The following is a 22,634-nucleotide window of genomic DNA, read 5'->3' on the forward strand; positions in this document are numbered from 1 at the left end:
GAGATAGCAGTTGTCAACTATGGTTACAAACTACTTTTCCTCCCATATCGATGTTCTCCCACACAGGTCATTCCCCTTTGACTATTGGGCCGCTAAACTGGACACCTGGCCTGAATTGGCCCAATATGCCTTACAGGAGCTCACTTGCCCAGCTGTAAGTGTGCTATCGGAAAGAGTCTTCAGTGCAGCTGGATCAATCCTGACAGAAAAAAGGACCCGTCTGTCAACCCAAAATGTGGATGATCTAACCTTCATTAAAATGAACCACGCATGGGTTTCCAAGGATTTTGTCCCACCTTCCCCTGATGACACATAGGGTGACAGAAAAATGGCTTGCTTTGGTCCACCTCTTCCTGGTACTTCACCTATTTCGCCTTTTGCATCAGCTGAATGTCCAACATCAACATATGCCACTTTCTAAAACTCCATAACTGTGCTGCCTCCCCCCCATGGCCTGGGTCACCACCTACCGCACGACACCGTGCGAGTGCCGTTGCCCTGGACAGGTGGGTAGGCCGACTCTTGGGCGCGGGCACTGGCACAGGGTCCCTCATAGTGCAATCAAGTGTCTCTGACGGTGGTGGTGCACACCCGCCGTCAGACACACCGCTGTACTATGAGGGGCCCAGTGCCAGTACCGACGCCCACGAGTGGGCCCCCCTTGCTTGGGCAGGGCCCCAGCATTTGCAATCTTTACCTCTCCCTGCTCCTCCGCTGTGTAATCTGGGCCGTCAAATCCATACTGTGCCTGACACCGTCTGAGCCTGCCTCCTGAGACATATATTTTGAATGTGTACGCTATCCATACATGTTATCCAGGGATACGGTACCCTTTCTAACCTTTGTGCAATGACGTGCAATCCATACTGGGCCTAACACCGTCTGAGCCTGCCTCATGCTGTATAGACATATATTTTGAATGTGTACGCAATCCATACATGTTATCCGGGGATACGGTACCCCTTCTAACCTTTGTGCAATGACGTGCAATCCATACTGGGCCTAACACCGTCTGAGCCTGCCTCATGCTGTATAGACATATATTTTGAATGTGTACGCTATCCATACATGTTATCCGGGGATACGGTACCCTTTCTAACCTTTGTGCAATGACGTGCAATCCATACTGGGCCTAACTCCGTCTGAGCCTGCCTCATGCTGTATAGACATATATTTTGAATGTGTACGCTATCCATACATGTTATCCGGGGATACGGTACCCTTTCTAACCTTTGTGCAATGACGTGCAATCCATACTGGGCCTAACACCGTCTGAGCCTGCCTCATGCTGTATAGACATATATTTTGAATGTGTACGCTATCCATACATGTTATCCGGGGATACGGTACCCTTTCTAACCTTTGGGCAATGACGTGCAATCCATACTGGGCCTAACACCGTCTGAGCCTGCCTCATGCTGTATAGACATATATTTTGAATGTGTACGCTATCCATACATGTTATCCGGGGATACGGTACCCTTTCTAACCTTTGTGCAATGACGTGCAATCCATACTGGGCCTAACACCGTCTGAGCCTGCCTCATGCTGTATAGACATATATTTTGAATGTGTACGCTATCCATACATGTTATCCGGGGATACGGTACCCTTTCTAACCTTTGTGCAATGACGTGCAATCCATACTGGGCCTAACACCGTCTGAGCCTGCCTCATGCTGCATAGACATATATTTTGAATGTGTACGCTATCCATACATGTTATCCGGGGATACGGTACCCTTTCTAACCTTTGTGCAATGACGTGCAATCCATACTGGGCCTAACACCGTCTGAGCCTGCCTCATGCTGTATAGACATATATTTTGAATGTGTACACTATCCATACATGTTATCCGGGGATACGGTACCCTTTCTAACCTTTGTGCAATGACGTGCAATCCATACTGGGCCTAACACCGTCTGAGCCTGCCTCATGCTGTATAGACATATATTTTGAATGTGTACGCTATCCATACATGTTATTCGGGGATACGGTACCCCTTCTAACCTTTGTGCAATGACGTGCAATCCATACTGGGCCTAACACCGTCTGAGCCTGCCTCATGCTGTATAGACATATATTTTGAATGTGTACGCTATCCATACATGTTATCCGGGGATACGGTACCCTTTCTAACCTTTGTGCAATGACGTGCAATCCATACTGGGCCTAACACCGTCTGAGCCTGCCTCATGCTGTATAGACATATATTTTGAATGTGTACGCTATCCATACATGTTATCCGGGGATACGGTACCCCTTCTAACCTTTGTGCAATGACGTGCAATCCATACTGGGCCTAACACCGTCTGAGCCTGCCTCATGCTGTATAGACATATATTTTGAATGTGTACGCTATCCATACATGTTATCCAGGGATACGGTACCCTTTCTAACCTTTGTGCAATCACGTGCAATCCATACTGGGCGTGAGAACGGCTGGCGAGCTGTTAAGCAAGCTACAGCACCTGTCCAGACAAGTACAGGGATTCCCTAGCGAGGAGACTTATTTGATTGTTTTCAATGTTGGGACAGCAATTTTTGGGGAGCACTATACTCTGGAGAATGATAGATGGGGCCCACCATACACTGGAACATTCCAAAGGTGGACATCAGACACTGGAGCAGCATTTACAGGGCCCATTATACACTAGAGCATTAGAAATGGGGCCCATTATGTTTGGAGCATTATTTGGGCCCATAAGACAGTGGAGCTTCATCCATGGGGACCAACATATACTGTAGCATTATGTGGAGCTCATCATATACTGTTTCAAACATTATATGGGACCAATGATTTTGTATGGAGAAATAGATGGGCCTCGTCATGAGATGTAAAAAGTGAGGTATTTTTCATTGTACTATACCGCTATTTCTCTGCCGTATCGGAGCATGATGAGTTGTGGTATGTGTTAAAGGGGCGCTCTTTCGCCCAGGGCACATGAAAACCTGGAGCCAGCCCTACCCCCCACAGTCTGTAGCCAAATAACCCCCATTTTTCAGTGCGTAACTTGTATTATGAAGTTAATTAAGGTTGACAAGCTTAAGTAAGAAGAATTGATGCTTTTGGCATTCAAATGGGCACTGTAGGTGTGTTTCCTGTCCTCCTCTCACTGCCGACTTTTATTCCCCATTGACTTACATTGGGTTTCGTGTTTCAGGACGACCCCGACTTTTCCCTATAATCGGACGATCTTGCTCGACCCGACTTTTGGAAAAGTCGGGTTTCACGAAACGAAACGCGACCCTAAAAAACCAAAAGTCGCTCAACTCTATTGACTACGTTATAATTTTCCTAATTGTGCATGATTTACCTGGAAAACTGGAACAATCAAATGAATGCCAGGGGTGGCCTATTAGTGGTGCAGCACAGCAGCTTACAAACTTAACAAAACTAATCTAAAACCACTAGGTAGAAACCAATTTATTGAATTATACACAGTCATGTTCATTTTAGGGGCCAAGTGAGTGCAATTGGCCGCTCCTCCGATTACCTCTGAATACTTCTGTAGATCCCCTTTAATGCTATAGTCTCTATAAGTCACTAGTGGTTCAAGAAGCTGAACTCAATTGGCACTGATGCATTCAAGTGCTTTTATCTGCCTTTCTGAATTTGGCGCATAGCTATGTTTGCATGCACGCGCCCAGCGTAATCCTTACAGTGTGCCTGAACTGACGACTTACCAACCTGTGTCTGGTCGCTGTATCTTTGCAGAGATGAGCCCGCCTGCATAATGGCTGTTTGACCAAGGGATAATGAATTACTAACTAGTGCGTTGTACCACAGCTGAATTGCTGGTGCGTCACAGATGTCAGATCCTGGGGGTTTCGGCTCTGCAGATGGCACTCGATGAGACGTTACACGTCCTGCTTCCAGCTCTCACCTCACTCTCCCAAGATGGCCACCAAACCAGGCTCCGTCTGGTTCTATCCAAATTGCAGTTAAAACCATCAGAACAGAGTCAATTTAATAAAACACAAGTCTCTACCAACAGGATATCTGTTTCTATTTCTACACACAGAACCGAGTAACTGTCTGAATAAAAATCCTGCGCAAACCAGTTTGTCGGCATCATCGAGCAGTTACAGGGAAACAGTGGCCTCCTGTGGCCGGTGAATAGTACTGCAGACAACAATATTCTCAACTAGCTGAAGAGCCCGGCACTGCCCAGGCATTGTAGCTAACTACGGTTAGTTATAACAAATTATAATGATTATATCTATATATATAAAGCTGAGTGTAGAGCCCCGCCCACTCCGCATAGCCACATTCACTATACTATCCCACATCATCCTGTCAGCCAGAGCTACCAGACTACTACCCTTAATATCCCACATCGTCCCATCAGCCAGAGCCACCAGACTACTACCCCTAATATCCCACATCATGCCGTCACAGCCGCCGGGCTACTACCCCTAATATCCCACATCATCCCGTCAGCCAGAGAGCCAGAGCCACCGGACTACTACCCCTAATATCCCACATCATCCCATCAGCCTGGGGTCAGAACCAGAGCGCTGAGTGGAACGGTCCTAACTTCCATACCGGGGATCCCTTTAAGAGAGGCCTGGTGTCAGAACCAGAGCGCTGAGTCGATTTGCCCTGACTTCCATACCAATGATCCCTTTAATAGAAGCCTTGGCTGAGAATGAGAGCACTGAGGGATTTACCCTAACTTCCATAACAGAGATCCCTTTAAGAGCGCCTGGGGTCAGTACCAAAGCGCAGAGTGGATTTACCCTCACTTCCATATCAATGATCCCTTTAAGAGGAGCCTGGGGTCAGAACCAGAGCGCTGGGTGGATTTGCCCTGACTTGCATACCAATGATCCCTTTAATAGAACCCTGGGGTCAGAACCATGAGTGGAACGGTCCTAACTTCCATACTGGAGATCCCTTTAAGAGAGGCCTGGGGTCAAAACCAAAGCACTGGATGGATTTGCTCTGACTTCCATACCAATGATCCCTTTAAGAGGGAAGATGTGCCTGTAGGATGGAGGATGTGTGATGGGTATATGGGCACGGGAGGGGGGATTCATTTCTGTCATGTGCTCTCTGCTTCTTTTTGGGGGGCAGACAATGACTGGGAGCTTATGTTCCCGGGGATGCTAGATTTCTCCCACCATGTCAGTGTCTGCTGAGGTGTTGTCAAGTGGGAAAACTTGCTCAAAGCAACCAATCACAGCTCACCTTTTAACCAGCTCTGGTGAAATGAGAGATGCTTAGTGATTGGTTGCAAGGAAAACTGTTGCGCATAGCAACCAATCACAGCTCAGCTTCTTTTAAACAGCTCTGGTGAAATGAAAGATGCTTCGTGATTGGTTGGTGATACACACATACATGCATTCAGTTTTATATATATAGATGTCCATGTACATTACTAACAAGATAGAACAGCAGCTGCAAATTACATGCAAACAGTTAATGATAGGTGGCGGTCAGCAGCATTTTCCCCATGGCCTCACAAAGCCAAGCTCTACACCATGCTGCCTGTGTTTTAGACAGCATGAATCATATGATAGTTTCTCTTTAAAAGAGTTTTCCCATCTCCAAAATCCTATCCCAATAGGTAGTAGGTGTAATAATAATAATAGCAAATACCTTCAGTTAGAAATATAGTATAGTTCTTCTGATTCGCTGTTGCTTATGCTGTGCGCAAGTCATTGCAGTATCTTAGATATTTTAGATATCCTAGATATCCATGGTTACTAAGTAACTAACTGTCACTATTTAAGTTGTTGTAACCATGGATATCTAAGCTGCTGCAATGCCATGCACATGTGGTAAGCAACATAGTAAATCAGAAGAACTATACATACTACATTTCTAATTGGAGGTATTTGCTAATATTATGACTATTATACCTACTACATATTTGGATAGGGTCTTGCAGATGAGAATACCCCTTTAATTTCTTTTGTTTGTAGGTCATATTGATTTTGCAAGTTTTCCCACGTACAAAGATTGGGGAGGTCTGTAATTTTTATCGAAGGTGCACTTCAACTGTGAGAAACATAATCTAAAAATAAAAAAACAGAAGATCACATTGTATGATTTTTAAATAATTAATTGCATTTTATTGCATGAAATAAGTATTTGATCACTTACTAACCAGCAAGAATTCTGTTTCTCACAGACCTGTTAGTTTTTCTTTAAGAAGCCCTCCTGCTCTGCACTCATTACCTGTATTAATTACACCTGTTTCAACTCATTATTTGTATAAAAGACACCTGTCCACATAATCAATCACACTAACTCCAACTTCTCCATCATGGGCAAGTCCAAAGAGCTGGCTAAGGCCACAGGGACAAAATTGTAGACCTGGACAAGACAGGGATAGGCTTTAAGACAATAGGCAAGCAGCTTGGTGAGAAGGCAACAACTGTAGGCATAATTAGAAAATGGAAGAAACACAAGATGACTGTCAATCTTCCTTGGTCTGGGGCTCCATGCAATATCTCACCTCGTGGGGTAAGGATGATTCTGAGAAAGGTCAGGAATAAGCCCAGAATTACATGGGAGGACCTGGTCAGTGACCTGAAGAGAGCTGGGACCACAGTCTCAAACATTATCTTTAGTAACACACTACACCATCATGGGTTAAAATCCTGCAGGGCAGGCAAAGTCCTCCTGCTCGCACCAGCACATGTCCAGGGCCCTTTGAAGTTTGCCAGTGACCATCTGGATTATCCAGAGGAGGCATGGGAGAAGGTTATGTGGTCAGATGAGATCAAAATAGAAGTTTTTGTTATCAACTGCACTCGCCATGTTTGGAGGAAGAAGAGGAATGAGTATGTCCCCCAAGAACACCTTCCCAACCATGAAGCTTGGTGGGGGAAACATTATACTTTGGGGGTTCTTTTCTGCAAAGAGGACATGAAGACTGTGCCATATTGAATGTATAGTGTCATGTACAGTTGTGCTCAAAAGTTTACATTCCCCGGCAGAATTTTTGCTTTCTTGGATGTTTTTCAGAGAATACGAATGATAACACCAAAACTTTTTCACCACTCATGATTAGTGGTTGGGTGAAGCCATTTATTTTCAAACTACGGTATTTTCTCTTTTTAAATCATATTGACAATCCAAAACATCCAAATGACCGTGATCAAAAGTTCACTTACCCCATTTCTTAATACCGTGTATTGCCTCCTCTAACATCATTGACAGCTTGAAGTCTTTTGTGGTAGTTGTGGATGAGGTTCTTTATTTTCTCAGATGGTAAAGTTGCCCATTCTTCTTGGCAAAAAGCCTCCAGTTCCTGTAGATTCCTGGGCTGTCTAGCATGAACTGCGTGCTTAAGATCTCCCCATAGTGTCTCAATGATATTGAGGTCCGGAGACTGAGATGGCATCTCCAGAACCTTCACTTTGTTCTGCTGTAGCCAGCCATTAGGTCGACTTGGCCTTGGTTTTGGATCGTTGTCATGTTGGAACGTCCAAGTACATCCCATGCGCAGCTTCCGGGCTGATGATTGCAAATTTGCCTCCAGTATTTGCTGGTAACGTGCTACATTCATCTTTCCTTCAACTTTGACCAAGTTTCCTGTGCCTTTGTAGCTCACACATCCCCAAAACATCAGCAATCCACCTCCATGCTTTACAGTAGGAATGGTGTTCCTTTCATCATAGGCCTTGTTCACTTCTCTCCAAATGTAATATGGTAATAGTTGCAGCCAAAAAGTTCAATTTTGGTCTCATCACTCCAAATTACCTTGTTTCAGAAGTTTTGAGGCTTGTCTCTGTGCTGTTTTGCATATTGTAGGTGAGAAACTTTGTGGCATTTGCACAGTAACTACTTTCTTCTGGCGACTCGACCATGCAGCCCATTTTTCTTCAAGTGCCTCCTTATTGGGCATCTTGAAACACCTACACTGCTAGGTTTCAGAGACTATTACAGCTGATGTTATTTGTGGGTTTTTCTTTGCATCCCGAAAAATTTTCCTGGCAGTTGTGGAAGAAATTTTTGTTGGTCTACCTGACCGTTTTTTTATGTTTACAGAGCCCCTGATTTTCCATTTCTTAATCACAGTTTGAATTTTCTGACTGGAATTATCAATTCCTTGGATATCTTTTTGTATCTCTTTCCTGTTTTATACAATTCAACTACCTTTCTTATAGATCCTTTGACAATTCTTTTGCTTTCCCCATGACTCACAATCCAGAAACTTCAGTGGCTGGATGAAAGATGCACGAGTCTGTCTGGATACCAGAAACTCACTCAGCTATTATGCACACACTGATTACAAGCAAACAGGTCACAGGTGAGGATTGTCACGCCACCTCTGCATACTCACCCGGCCTCTGCTCCCACGCCGCAGCCCCCCCCGCCGCCCAACAGCCATTGCGGTCCCTTCTGACAGGCTTGCGGCCGACTGGGTCTCTGCATGCAATGCGCATGCGCCATAGGCCGCGGCTGCGCCTCCCTCCTGTTACTTGTGCTCCGGCAATGCCCTCACCCGGAAGCACCTACAGACCAATGGCAGACCTGACAGGGCCATATCAGGCCGCTCCCCCTGAGGGAGGCGCCTGATCGTTGTGTTTGCTAGCACACTGGGCCCTGTTTCCTCGTGTGCTCTCTGCAGTCTCGCAGTCCTGCCTTCCGTGGTCCCTACAGTAGCCCTGCAGTCCGGTGCTCCGTGGGTCCAGCTATCTACACTCCAGTCCTGCCTCCGGTGTTCCTGCTCCACCCTGCTATCCTCACTCCGGTCCTTCAGTCCTACTCCAGTCCTGCCTCCGGTGTTCCTGCTCCATTCAGCTATCCACACGCCAGTCCTTCAGTCCTACTCCAGTCCTGCCTCCAGTGTTCCTGCTCCCTCCTTCTATCCACATTTCTGTCCTACAGTCCTACTCCAGTCCTGCCTCCCATGTTCCTGCTCCGTCCTGTTGTCTATGCTCCAGTCCTGCAGTCCTACTCCGGTCTAGTCTCCAGTGATCCCACTCTGTTGTCTACGCCTCAGTCCCGCACTCCTACTCCAGTCCGTCCTGAGCCGCCCCTCTCGATACTGCCTATCGTGGTACCCGAACCCCTGGGCCTGCTCCTAACGATCCCTGTATAGGGATCGAATCCACCTGGCAGCTCGCCCGGGGCCCCTCGGTGCCACGGTCCAGAGGGTCCACTCCTGGAGATTTGTCTCTGACCAGCCATGGTAACAGTACGATCAGGCCATGGACTCTGCCGGTACTACTGCTGCTACCCAGAAGGAGTTGCTCTTTTTGCGGGAGAATCAGGGACGCATCATGTCCGTCATGAAGTCAATGGACACCCGTTTGTCAGCCCTGCAGGTGGCTGATCCTGGAAATGCCACTCAACTGGCCAGTCTTCAACAGGAGCTGGGTCAGCAACGAGATACTCAAGCCCATAGTCTGAGTTACATGGCATCCTTTGATAGCCGCTTGTTGGTCCTCCAGTCTGCCACCACGATCCCGACTCCTCCCCCTGTGTCTACAGCTCTCCCGGCGCCCTGCCTCGCCAAGCCGCCATGGTTTACTTGTGATCCCAAACTCTGCAGGGGGTTCTTAAATCAGTGTTGCCTCCATTTTGAATGGTTGCCTAAGCAATATCCCTCTGACCGGGCCAAAGTGGCCTTTATTATGTCCCATCTGGAGCGAGAGGCCCTGTCTTGGCTGAATCCTCTCTGGGAATGTGACGATCCCGTTGTCTCGAGTCTTCCGGTCTTCTTGGATACTTTTCGCAGGGTTTTCGTGCCATAGGCCGCGGCCACGCCTCCCTCCTGTTACTTGTGCTCCGGCAATGTCCTGACCCGGAAGCACCTACGGACCAATGGCAGACCTGACAGGGCCATATCAGGCCACTCCCCCTGAGGGAGGTGCCTGATCGTTGTGTTTTCTAGCACACTGGGCCCTGTTTCCTCGCGTGCTCTCTGCAGTCTCACAGTCCTGCCTTTCGTGGTCCCTACAGTAGCCCCACAGTCCGGTGCTCCGTGGGTCCAGCTATCTACACTCCAGTCCTGCCTCCGGTGTTCCTGCTCCATCCTGCTATCCACACTCCAGTCCTACAGTCCTACTCCAGTCCTGCCTCCCGTGTTCCTGCTCCGTCTTGTTGTCTATGTTCCAGTCCTTCAGTCCTACTCCGGTCTAGTCTCCAGTGATCCTGCTCTGTTGTCTACGCTTCAGTCCCGCATTCCTACTCCAGTCTGTCCTGAGCCGCCCCTCTTGGTACCGGCTATCATGGTACCCGAACCCCTGGGCCTGCTCCTCACGATCACTGTATAGGGATCGGCTCCACCTGGCAGCTCGCCCGGGGCCCCTCGGTGCCACGTTCCAGTGGGTCCACTCCTGGAGATTTGTCTCCAGACCAGCCATGGTAACAAGAATGTTACCTCTAGTCGCCATTCAAACCCATTTGTGTAAGCTTCTATGCATGTTATCAGGCCAAAATCACCAGGGTATGAAAACTTTTGATAAGGGTCATTTGGTTGTTTTGGATTGTCACTATTATTTAAAAAGAGAAACCACAGTAGTTTGACAATAAATGGCTTCACCCAACCACTAACCATGAATGGTGAAAAAGTTTTGGTGTTATCATTCATATTCTCTGAATAAAGGACAATAAAGCAAAAATTCTACTGGGGTGTGTAAACTTTTGAGCACAACTGTACTTATTTCATGCAATAAAATGCAAAATAACTATGTACAAATCATGCAATGTGATTTTCTGGATTGTTTTTAAGATTCTGTCTCTCACAGTTGATATGTACCTAAGATAAAAATTATAGACCTCTTCATTCTTTATAGTTGGGAACACTTGCAAAAACAGCAGTATATAAAATACTTATTTTCCCCACTGTAAATTGACTTGGAATTCCGATATGGTTAGGGGAGCTACTACAGTGGCTTGGACCTAGGCATCTTCATAATGTTGAACCAACTTTACAATACCATAGAACAACTGGGCCAAGTATTGCATTTGATTAACCACCACTTGGAAGTGATCCATAAGTTTATTGACTAGTTATATTGTAACTTTGCTCTCACAGAAGCATTGCAGATCTTAATAGGGCTTCCATTTGGCCTTCACCTTTTAACTCCTATACAGGGTTCTTGACTTAAACAAGGCTCACTGCATTAAATCCATGGAGTTGCTACTGGCTGGTGAAACGAACTGGCAGAGGATTTTTGTCTTAAGAATTTTCTCAGATGTTGTAGGGAGAAATAAGTATGCGGCATGTCTGATTTGTAAATGAAAATCCTATTTTTCTCTAACAGTTAAGCCACTGCCAGTGATTTTTGGCAGTGGCTCACTCATGGAGAACACGGGAGTGCTCGGCTGAGTGAGCAAAACTGTGTTAGACAGATTTGGGTGAAATAGCTGCCGGCTGAACCATCGATCAGTCAACATCTATCTGAAGTGCATGAGGGCTTTAGCTGGGTCAAAAGTAGAGTGTACCTTATCAGAGAATAACAGGAGACAAAGACAAAATCAGGAGGTGACCAAGCTCAAAACCAGGAGGACAGCATCTAAACAGCATCAAATCATCATTTGGTCACTTTCAGGACTTGAGGGTTTGAGGTCGTTATTCTGCTGCAGAATGAATTCAAACACCTCCCTGATGTTATTGCATGATGGATTGTCTGCCTATATTTCTTAGCACTGAAAACACCATTAATCTTGAGAAAGCTCCCAACTTCTTTTACTGAAATGCATCCCAAAACTTGCATGGAGCCATTTTTGAACCAATCTCCGATCCCTTTATGAACAAACTTCCAAATATTTCAAATTTTAATTTTTCTTCACTTCAGTTTCTATGTTTTTGTGAATTAATGAGTCATTTGGCCTCTTTTCCATGAAATAGTTCTGAGTCCTCTTGGTATGATTTTTTTACATGACAAAAACCTGGCAATTTAGCAGGGGTGTGTAATCTTTTTATATCCACTGCTTTTTGGCCACAAATATGAAGACCACTTATGACCAGACTTCTTCGAACAATGGATGACTGTTTCTGGATCTCACTTGTTGCTGTCAGTTCTGAGCACTGCTGAACATCTTCCAATTTCAAAGGGAAGTAAACGTGATGCGTTTGTCATTTGCTGCAGTAAGTTTCCTTGGCCAACTACTGCCACTTCTTGGTGTCTTCAATGCTGAGAAATACAGGCAGATACTTATCCATTATGCAATAATATCAGAGAGGCATCTGATTGGCTATACATTTTCTTTAGCAACACAACAAACGCAGACATACAGCCAATGACATTAAGAACTATCTTCAGTGTAGAGAAGAACAAGGAGTTCTGGAAGTGAGCAAGTGATCAACATCATCAAGTCTGTCTAGGGTCATATGACGTGACAGAAAGGATTTTCACAAGTTTTCATCCATAGAATATCTGAGAATTGTTCTCCAAGATGTTTGGAACAATGTCCTTGGCAAATTCCTTCAAAAACTGAGTGCAAGTTTTCCTAGAAGAATTAATGATTTAGTTCTGTTTTGAAGGCAAAGGGTGGTGACTAGTGATGGGCGAGTAGCACCGTTGCTCGGGTGGTCTCCGAGTATTTTGGCGTGCTCGGAGATTTAGTTTTCGTTGTCTCATCTGCATGATTTGCGACTGCTAGACAGCCTGAATACATGTGTATAAAAATAAAATATTAATTTTTCTATTTTTCAAAGCATTCTTACTTTGCAGAATGTTTGCGCACTACTGTATATGGGTAGCTTAAAGGAACACTAAGCAGAGAAAAGATATCAAAATTGGACAATACTGTATCCTAGAAATCTCCAAATTTCTCCTCATGTTTGAGCTTATTTTATCTCACACTACAATTACACTGAGAAATGTGTGTGTTTTGAGATCAGCAAGGTAACAACCTCATTCTCACGGTCTTGTGTGTGGATGTAGAACAAGCTAAATACGACTCTCAGGCAATCCACTGCTGGTGGGGAAACACATGTAGTAACATCTTCCTTCCCCTCTGCACCTGGAGTCCCAATGGTCTGGTTGTAGCATATTCGTTTCATTTTTACATTTACTTATTGTTATTACTTTACTTCTATGGTCTTTTTTTGCTGTCTTAACAAGTATCTTGACAAGTAAACATTTTTAGGGGGTCCCAGAATTCTTATTGCATGTGTTTGGGTTGAATGGTATCTGGGAGGGGGCACTTATCAAGGGTGCAGCCCAATGCGTACCATTGGAGCTTATGTGTTTTCATTTTGAATATTTGATCCTATAGGTGCTATTCTGAATAAAGCCTAATTTATTTGTGTTTATCTGGTAGTTTGCGTTGTGCATTCTTGTCACAGAGAAGAGGTGTAAAGGGTGGTCCGCTGCAAGGACAACCCCTTCTTATTCCACATGATTGGCCCCGTTAAAACAAAAAAAGCTTATACTCATCTCCTGTTTTGCCTCCGTTTAACATTTAATGTCAATTTTTTTTTCTCTCTAAGGCTGTAACATACAATATTGTTCAAAGGTGTGGTACTACCTATTTGCTGAAAACTATCAAATATCAGTTGCCTTTTCCAAATAAGTTCACATAGAATAAGATGATATTTTACTTAAATATCATAGGTTTTCAAAGTCACTAATTTAATTTGTGAAGTTCAAATAGTTTAGGTCAAAGCATGTTGGTTGACATATTATTCTGCTAAACTGCGTTGTAACATCAAATAAGCTTGGAATGTTTCATCATTTTCATTTAGCCCAATTTACAAGTCTCAGTTAATAGAGAGGTTACTATTTTCAGGTTCCTCATCTCTTGGTAAGCGTGGAGAGCATCTTAAGTACATTTTCTCTAGAGGAACTGTACTGCATTATACAGACAACCCACTGGTTTGAATGGGCACGTCATAATGCTTCATTTTCTCTGTGTTCAACACTCAACAAAATTGGAGCATATAAACCATAATAATCCAAAAAGTATCAATATAAAACTGCTTTTAATGATACAAATATTTAAGAACAGTTACAGTCACAGATATTACAAAAAGATCGCAAACAGATACAGAGCTATTTGACACAGGTCAGACTACACCAATATAGAAAAAGCGTGCCGCATCATGAGCATAAAGCACCGATAGGGTTACTTGTATAGTCCCTATAAATCCCACACCATTGTCCAAAATTATCCATATTGATAACGCTTTTTCTATATTGGTGTATTCTGACCCATGTCAAATAGCTCTGTGTGAGACTGGAGTACTCTGGGAGTTGAACCCTCAGGACCGCGACGATGAACCTCCCTCGGGCGAGCTGGCCAGGTGTACCACCCCCTATACAGGGAGCGTTAGGGCCAGGCCCAGGGGAGACTATCACCACGGAAGCTGATACTTGGGAACAGCCGGAGGGAAACACAGGCGAGGAACGTGCTGGCGGGCAGAGGGGAGAAGGCGACGACCACAGGGGAGACTGCTGTAGCCACGGGGACGGAGGTTGACGGCAAGGAAGGTGGCAGGAACGGGCTCAGGGGAGGACGCTGGAACAGGCGGACACAAGCTGGAATGGTCTGGACCTAGAAGGAAACACAGAGAGGTCACAGATGGAGGACCAGCGGAGGTCAGGAGCGGTACAAAGTGCAGGAACAGTGGAAACGCAGGAGAACGTGGACCCGAGATCAAGCGTGAACCACAATTGATAATCAGGCTTAGAGCATGGGGTGAGACTGCCTGATATAGGGCACGCTGCAGGACTTCCGGGTCAGGGTGCACCAGCATCATGGAGGCCAAGGGACAGGGCGGTTCAGTCTGGGAGAGGCGTGCCTAGATGTGCGCCTGCGTACCTGACAGGGGGGCAGAGACCGGCCGAAGGACAGGAAGGGAGGAGGCTGATTGACAGGTGCCTGCAGTGGGGGCGGGCCGAGAGAGCCGGGAGTGCTGGGAAGCCCTGGGCGGCGCGGAGACATGGGAGGCTGCAGGAGCCACCCGCGCTGTGACAGGAGAAGCTGCGGCAGAGGCGGCCAGAGCAGCGGCCGCGGGAGCAGGAACAGCAGGAGCCGCGGCAGAGGCGGCCAGAGCAGAAGCCGCGGGGAGAGCCGGAGCCGTGGAACGGGAGGTAGGCGTGACACTCTATCTGTTTGTGTTCTTTTTGTAATATCTGTGACTGTAACTATTCTTAAATATTTGTATCATTAAAGGCAGTTTTATATTGATACTTTTTGGATTATTATGGTTTATATGCTCCAATTTTGTTGAGTGTTGAATATTGTGGAGGAGCTCCCTAGGGTATTTACCCAATGTTATCCTGTTTGGAATGACTAGGAAATTGCCACATATTATGTATTCTGTACTTGAGATTGTGTTGCTTTTCATTTTCTCTGTGGTAGCACTGCAGGGCTTTTGAACAAGTCAATTAGGGTATGTGCCCACGATCAGGAGTTGCTACGGGTTTGACCCTACGTACTTATGCAGCGTCAATACCGCAGCGGCCAGCTGTTACAGCATAGTGGATGGGAAATCCCATGTCCACTATGCATCCACAATCACCTGTTTATCATCAGCAGAAACTTTCAAGAGCGCAGCATGTCAATTTCTTGGAATTTCTCAGAAATGTAATCAATAGAATGTATTGAATGCAGTAAATCCACACGGTTCAGTGAACACATGCGGAATTACCGTACATGTGTTCAATAAATGGCATCATTTTGGTCACAGTGAAAATAGGCTGCGTCCAAAGTGCTACTACTTCCAGATCTTGGGCAAATAGCCTTACTGACTGATTTCACCACATATTACTGCTTGTATGTTGGGGTCCCATCAAATAGATAATTGAAAAAGGGTTCCTTTAACAAGTATGGAATCTCAGTTTTATATTTGATATCTAATACTGAAAGCTTGTCTGATCTCTGCTTACTTCTGCACATCAAGGTGAGGAGGTATCGTGATGTCACGATCATCGATATATGTTAGGTTACATATTCTCTCCAAGAAAGTGTTAATCCGCACAGCCGGGAAGCTCATTCATTGCACAAATAGCTGTGTAAGCTGGTACTGCAAATATGCGTACTGTAGGAAGTGCTCCATAAATCGGGGTGCCACTCCAAAACAAATAGTCACAGCGGCTACACCAAAAAAGAAAACGGATGGCACTCACCGGTTAAAATCTTCTTTATTCCAATACTTTAAAACATCGGCATAGGGAGGATGGGAGCGGGAGTGGAAATGACAACAGCCATTTCACGCTGCAGTAGCGCTTCTACTGGTCTCACACCACACGCGTGCTGGATATATAGAACAGTCCAAAGTATCTCCAACAAAGAGTTAATCCGCACAGCCAGGAAGCTCATTCATTGCACAAATAGCTGTGTAAGCTGGTACTGCAAATATGCATACTATAGGAAGTGCTCTATAAACCGGGGTGCCACTCCAAAACAATTAGTCACAGCGGCTACACCAAAAAAGGAAACGGATGGCACTCACCGGTTAAAACCTTCTTTATTCCAATACTTTAAAACATCGGCATAGGGAGGATGGGAGTGGGAGTGGAAATGATGACATCCCTTTCACGCTGCAGTAGCGCTTCTACTGGTCTCAGTGAGACCAGTAGAAGCGCTACTGCAGCGCGAAACGGCTGTCGTCATTTCCACTCCCACTCCCATCCTCCCTATGCCGATGTTTTAAAGTATTGGAATAAAGAAGATTTTAACCGGTGAGTGCCATCCGTTTCCTTTTTTGGTGTAGGCTACATATTCTGGGGCTGCTCAGTTCTGCATTGTGAGGAGAGTGGGGCTGATGATATAATGTCTACTGATTCCTGCCGAGTTGCATGAGTGATTGTCAGATATCATGCACCTTTCCTATTCTACGGGAAGGTACACAATACATGCCGATTGTGTATGATTACCAGCCTCTTCACCTCCCCATGCGATAGTGAGCGGAGACTAATTATCCCATTATTATACTCTATATTAAAGATTATATTTCTTAGATTGTGTTTTATGAAAACGTTTCTATTTATGAGTTTGAATGATTTTAATACTAATTTTATGCCTCCTTGTTATCATAGGTAATCCCAGAAAGATGGGAGGGGCAGGAAAGATGCCGCTAAATCTGTATTAACAGGATGAAAGGTTACCATGGGGAAGCCAGTCAAACACAGCCTCCATGTCATTGCATCCCAGAAATACGAGAGAGAGCATTGGATTTTCCTCATCACGGTCCCGACTTTCGCAAGTCCTATCCCCGCAGCGCCTCTGAGTCTTGTTCCCTTGATCTGCACTATTGCCCTCCTAGAAGTGCTGGCGTGACACCAGATTGCCCTGGTGGTCCTGTGAGCATGCCTGAGCCACGGTCCTCCAGTGGTGGTACTTACCCCAGAATGCACCACAACCCTCAGCAATTCGACTGTGATGAATGTATGGCTGCCATTGCTCACAACTCCAGCAAGATTAATCGTTTGCCACCTACTTTGTTGGATCAGTTTGAAAAGCAGTTACCCCTGCACCATGACGGCTTCCATACCTTGCAGTACCAACGAACCAGCACCACTGAGCAGCGCAGTGAGAGTCCAAGTCGCATTCGCCACCTTGTGCACTCAGTCCAAAAATTGTTTGCCAAATCGCACTCCCTGGAGACACCTTCCAAGAGAGAATACAATGGCACCAGGTATGAAGGACGTGGAGGAGAAGGCTACCAGCACTCCCAGCCTCGACACAGTAAAAGAAGTAAAAGTAAAGATCGCAAGTCTGAACCTAAGCATCGGTCAAAGATGGCTGGGTGGTGGAGCTCTGATGACAACCTTGACAGCGACAGTAGTTTTCTGGTGTCAGCTCGTCATGCCATGGAGCATGGAGCTCCCTTTGGAGTGGACACTCCTGAAAGTGCCTTCAGAGACTTAACTTTGAAGAGTCTAAAAGGTGGAGGTGGAGACGGCAAATGCCTGGCCTGTGCTGGAATGTCTATGTCCCTTGATGGGCAGACACTTAAAAGGAGCACATGGCACACAATGACCGTCAGTCAGGCAAGAGAAGCTTATCCCAGCTCAGGCAGCCATCACCAGGACAAGATGCTTATGCTTCAGGAGCCCAAGGGAAAAGAACGAGGCTACCACTACTTACAGGTAGGCATAAATAGAAATGTTGTGCTTTTATATTACATATAGCTATTATTTTACTCTCTAGTTTGGCAGCTTATTAAATACAGGCCAAAAGCAGTCACATAAACAGGTTTTCACATCGAGGTTCATGGTTATAGAACTGTGTAACTTACCTTCCTATGAATACATCAATGCTGTTAGAATAGTTGTTATATAAAAGCAATCAGTATAATGTTACCTACAGATTGTCTTCTTGATTAGCAGCAAATGGAAGACATCCATAGTGATATTCAAAAAATGCATTTTACTGTCATAAGTGATCATTCCTTTCTATTTTTTGTACATATAGGATAAATACAGTATGTTCATACAGTAAGCCACAATGTGTTCATGCAAGTAGTGTTGTCTGTGGGCACCCTCACCCGGTCGCATTCAACATTTATTCCTTATCAGCAGTTACCTGTTTGAAATATTAAAAGTACCAGGTCGTTTTAAGTTTATAAGCAGACTGATCACAACCAGTGATGATGAGACGCCTTGTTGGCTGAAACAGTTCAGTTGCCATTAAGGGAAACATTGCACTAAGATAGTTATCATAGTGGTGAGTGCAGTGCCAGGAGCACCAAACATTTTAGGCTTGACTTAACTCTTAAACCATGTAGCAAATGCACCTAGAAATTTTTCATTTCTAAGGCTACTTTCACACATCAGGTTTTCGGCGTCAGGCGCGATCCGGCGTCGTGCCGGAATGCCGGATCCGGCAAATGTTTTGTAAAACCTGATGTGCCGGATCCGGTTTTCTGCCGGATCCGTCTTGTTCTTGACAGACAAAACCGGATCCGTCTCATCCGGTTCATCCGTTTTTCTATCCGTTTTTCGACGGATTACGCCGGATCTGGTTTTTAAAATTGACCCTTGTGGCCTTCCGAACGGGATTGGCTACTGGAAAACTATATATAGCATGTTCCTACAGCCCTTCTTTGACAGGTTGTAGAGGAGAAAGTGCAGGTTGGAGAGAAGAGCAAGTTACTGGCGAAAATGGATGTTGTCATTGGAAATATTACCACTAGAAGTTCTGTGACGGTTTCAGTAATGAGGGACAATTTTGCACTATACTTTATGTCACCTCAAGGCAGAGTACACTGGCAGGATGACAGAGTGTGAAAGATTTGTGCCCTACCAAACTTGTGTACCTTCTGGACCAACAGTATATACCTTTGCCAACCAAAGTTGGCTATCTTGTCATGGTCTTACTATTTTTAGCTTTAGGCCACAGGTGTGTACCTGGTTGTGTTTTATGCAAAGTATTTCACCTTTTAACAAAAGTTGTGTACATTGTTAGGAAATCACCAACAATAAACACAACTTTTCAGGTGAAATACTTTGCTTCAAACACAACCAGGAACACAACTGTGGCAAAAAGCTAAAATTTACCCACAGTTATATACCTGGTTTTGAATACCTTTTTACCTTTTAAATACCCTGTATTTAACCTTTTTTTTAAACATATTTCGCCGCAGAAAGAAATGACAGACAACCAGTGTAAACAATAATTTAACTTTTATTTAAAATTTTTTTTTTTGTGTAAACTGTTTTTAAAGTTAAAAAAACTTTTTTAATAAAGGTTTGAAACCAACCAAATGGGCATTTTTATTACAAAAAAAACATTATAACTCGGTGTAGTGTGGGGTGGAAATACTGCTGGAGGGGCTGCGGGACACTTCGACAATGGGAGTGTGGAGAGAGGACTGAGATCGTGGTGGGGAAGGAACAGTTAGAGGTGATGGTGTGGAAAAAGATACAGAATGGGTGGACATGTGGGAGGCAGAAGAGGTGGTGGGCGGTGGAGTGGAGGGTTGGGCAGGGACTGTAGGAGCAGATGATGTTGATGGAAAGTTGTATGGGAAAGGAGTTTGGTACGGGGAAGGAGTTTGGTACGGGGCAGGTTGCTGGAAGTGGGGAGATGTCTGGTACTGGGGAGGTTGCTGGTACTGGGAAGGTTGCTGGTACTGGTGAGGTTGCTGGTATGTAATAGGAGGGGGAGGATGGAAAGTGGCTGGAGGGGGTGCAGATGTAATAGGAGGGGGAGGATGGAAAGTGGCTGGAGGGGGTGCAGATGTAATAGGAGGGGGAGGATGGAAAGTGGCTGGAGGGGGTGCAGGTGGAGGAACTACAGTGGTGGGAGGTGGAGGTTGGGAGGTAACCTGCTGTAGAGCACCGTGGCACGAATGCATTACATGCATCTGCTGGGTAGGAGATAGTGTTGCCATGCGCTCCACAACAGACCTGAAAGAGGTGTGGTTTGGCGAAGATCTTGCTTCTGAATGCATGGTTTGCAGAAGTGTCTTCACCTCCAGAATGCTGGAGTTGATCTGCTGAAAGCCTGCAGAGATTTGCTCTGACAAGACTTTTAGACAGTTCTGGAAAGATGCATTCAGATGCAAGAACTCTGGCGCATAACTCTTTTCCTGACCCCTCTGCCGCTGCCGCCCAGTACCCGCAGGTGTACTAGAGGTGGCAGGGGCAGAAGGGTGGGATAAAGGGAAAGCGATCTCCTCACCAGCAGCTTCATGTAATGTAGGCGGCCACGATGCTCCTGTGCTGGTGGATGGGACAGATGGGTCGAATGTGTGGGAAGGCTGGGAAGGTGCAGATGTACCGGGGCGGTCGAAGTGTCCCTCGGTGCCGGTCTCCTCAGGGATCGCCTCAGAAGGGTACAATCGTGCAGGCTCCCGAGTGCTGCTCACCGTGCTGTGGAATAAAGAGAAAAAAAAACAATTAAAATACTGACATGGTATGGCCCTGGCTGAAAAAAAAAAGTTACATCTAACATTTTTTTTCACATGTGGTGTGTAATATTTACCTTCTAGTGACCATTGTTTCCCGGAGGAACGACAGGGCTTGTGCGTACTTGTACTTGCTCCTGCGTCCTCCAGATCCACTCGGGGCCCGCATCTCTTTATTGAACTCCTTCTTGAAACGATCCCTCACAGACCGCCACCGATTCACAATTCTGTTCCCTGAAACGAGAAAGGAGTGGTTAGTATACAACATCAGTGTTTCACAAACTCCAGTCCTCATGGTCCCCAGGGGTCATGTTTTCAGGATTTCCATAGTAAATAGAAATCCTGAACACATGATCCGTGGGGACCACGAGGACTGGAGTTCGGGAAACACTGGTTTACATCAAGCAACCGGTACTGTATATACTTACGCTCTTTAATCTGGGCCCGAACATCGAGGTCCTCCCAGCGGCCCACAAGGAGCGAACAGATTTCCTCCCAGAGTCGTCGGGTAACGATAAGGTCAGCGTGGCGGTGGTCAGCCATATTCCAGAGCGGCTCCCTTTCTCTGACGAGATCGATGAGGTGGTCCACATCGAGTCCTCCATCCTCACCGTCAGAGTCGGGAGCATGCTGTGAAGGCTGTTAAAGAAAAAGACAAAAATAACATAATTAGCCTCCACAAAAGAAATGAAATAAAAAGTGCAAAAAAACAAAGCAAAAATATTTATACTTACACGCTGGTGACCGCCGCGTTGCTGTCGCCGACGACCCTGGGAGGCACTGCGAGGACCTCTTGGCCGAGCACCAGATTGGGAAGACTAGAGAAGAAAACAAAAAATGTTATGTCTTTGGATGTAGGCATTTGTTTGCTGTGTGTGGTCTGCAGAACATTGTTTTCTATGTGTTGTGTGTAGTGTGATGTTGTGTTTGATGCAAAAAACTTACCAATTGTGAGCCCACTCCAAGCGTCTGTCCACCCCTTCCTTCTTCTTCTGGGAGCTCCTCTTCATCTTGTGAATCCTGTTTTGAAATAAAAGGCAATGAATAGACATATATTACAGAGATTATGGATTTTGGAAATAAAAACTTACCGTCAAACGCTGACGATGCGAGGGAGGGCTCCCAGAAGATGATGTGCTGTCTTCCTGGTGGCCACACTCCATGCCTGTGGGTGGTGTTCCACCTGCTGCCATTGCTGCTGCTGCTGCTGCATCTATTGGGCGGCTGTTGAATAAAGAGAAACAAAGGGCCAATGAATATCTTGATATTCAATAGCCCTAGTTTGGAGGAATGGGGGATTTGATAATTACCGTCTCTCATCTGCTGCTGGCCTCCCCTCCTCAGCATGTTCCATTTGCTGCTCCATTTGGGGTGGTGGTGGTGCTGATGGTGCTGCAGTGGTCTCCTGCCTTCTCCTGCTGCGCTTGGTTGCTTTCTTGGGTGGCATGTTGGGTGTGGCTGTGGGTCCCACTGTCTTGCTTTTATATATGTCTTGTGGGCAGAGCTACTGAGCATGCTCAGACCAAAAAAACCGGATCCGGCCACCGGATCCGGCTTTCGCCGGATCCGGCGCATTGCGGCGCTCATAGGCTTTCATTGTGTGAAAAAGCCGGACGCGCCGGATCCGGCGTGTCCGGCTTTTACGCCGGAGACAAAAAACGTTACACTAGCCGTTTTTTCCAGACGCCGGATCGCGACACATTGCCGGATCCGGCGAAAACCGGATGAAACGCATGGCCATCCGGCGCCATCCGGCGCAAATGCAAGTCAGTGGGGGGGAAACCGGATCCGGCATTGCATTTCGCCGGATCCGGTTTCTGTCAAAAGCGCCGGATCGCGCCTGACGGCGAAAACCTGATG

General features: G+C 45.9%; 1 protein-coding gene across 7 annotated transcripts in view; it reads left to right on the forward strand.

The window, feature by feature from the left end:
* DLGAP3 (DLG associated protein 3) overlaps window positions 1-22,634 on the forward strand; it is a 943,374-nt gene that overhangs the window by 444,423 nt on the left and 476,317 nt on the right. For all 7 annotated transcript variants that reach the window (XM_073563179.1, XM_073563204.1, XM_073563162.1 and 4 more), the window contains exon 3: window positions 16,960-18,012. In XM_073563179.1, the coding sequence (XP_073419280.1) occupies window positions 17,017-18,012 (996 nt within the window). In that variant the 5' untranslated portion in view covers window positions 16,960-17,016. The remainder of the gene's footprint in view (window positions 1-16,959; window positions 18,013-22,634) is intronic.

This window comes from Dendrobates tinctorius, unplaced genomic scaffold, assembly GCF_039654945.1.
Source record: "Dendrobates tinctorius isolate UK_male_01 unplaced genomic scaffold, ASM3965494v1 ptg000015l, whole genome shotgun sequence".
NCBI classification, from domain to species: domain Eukaryota; kingdom Metazoa; phylum Chordata; class Amphibia; order Anura; family Dendrobatidae; genus Dendrobates; species Dendrobates tinctorius.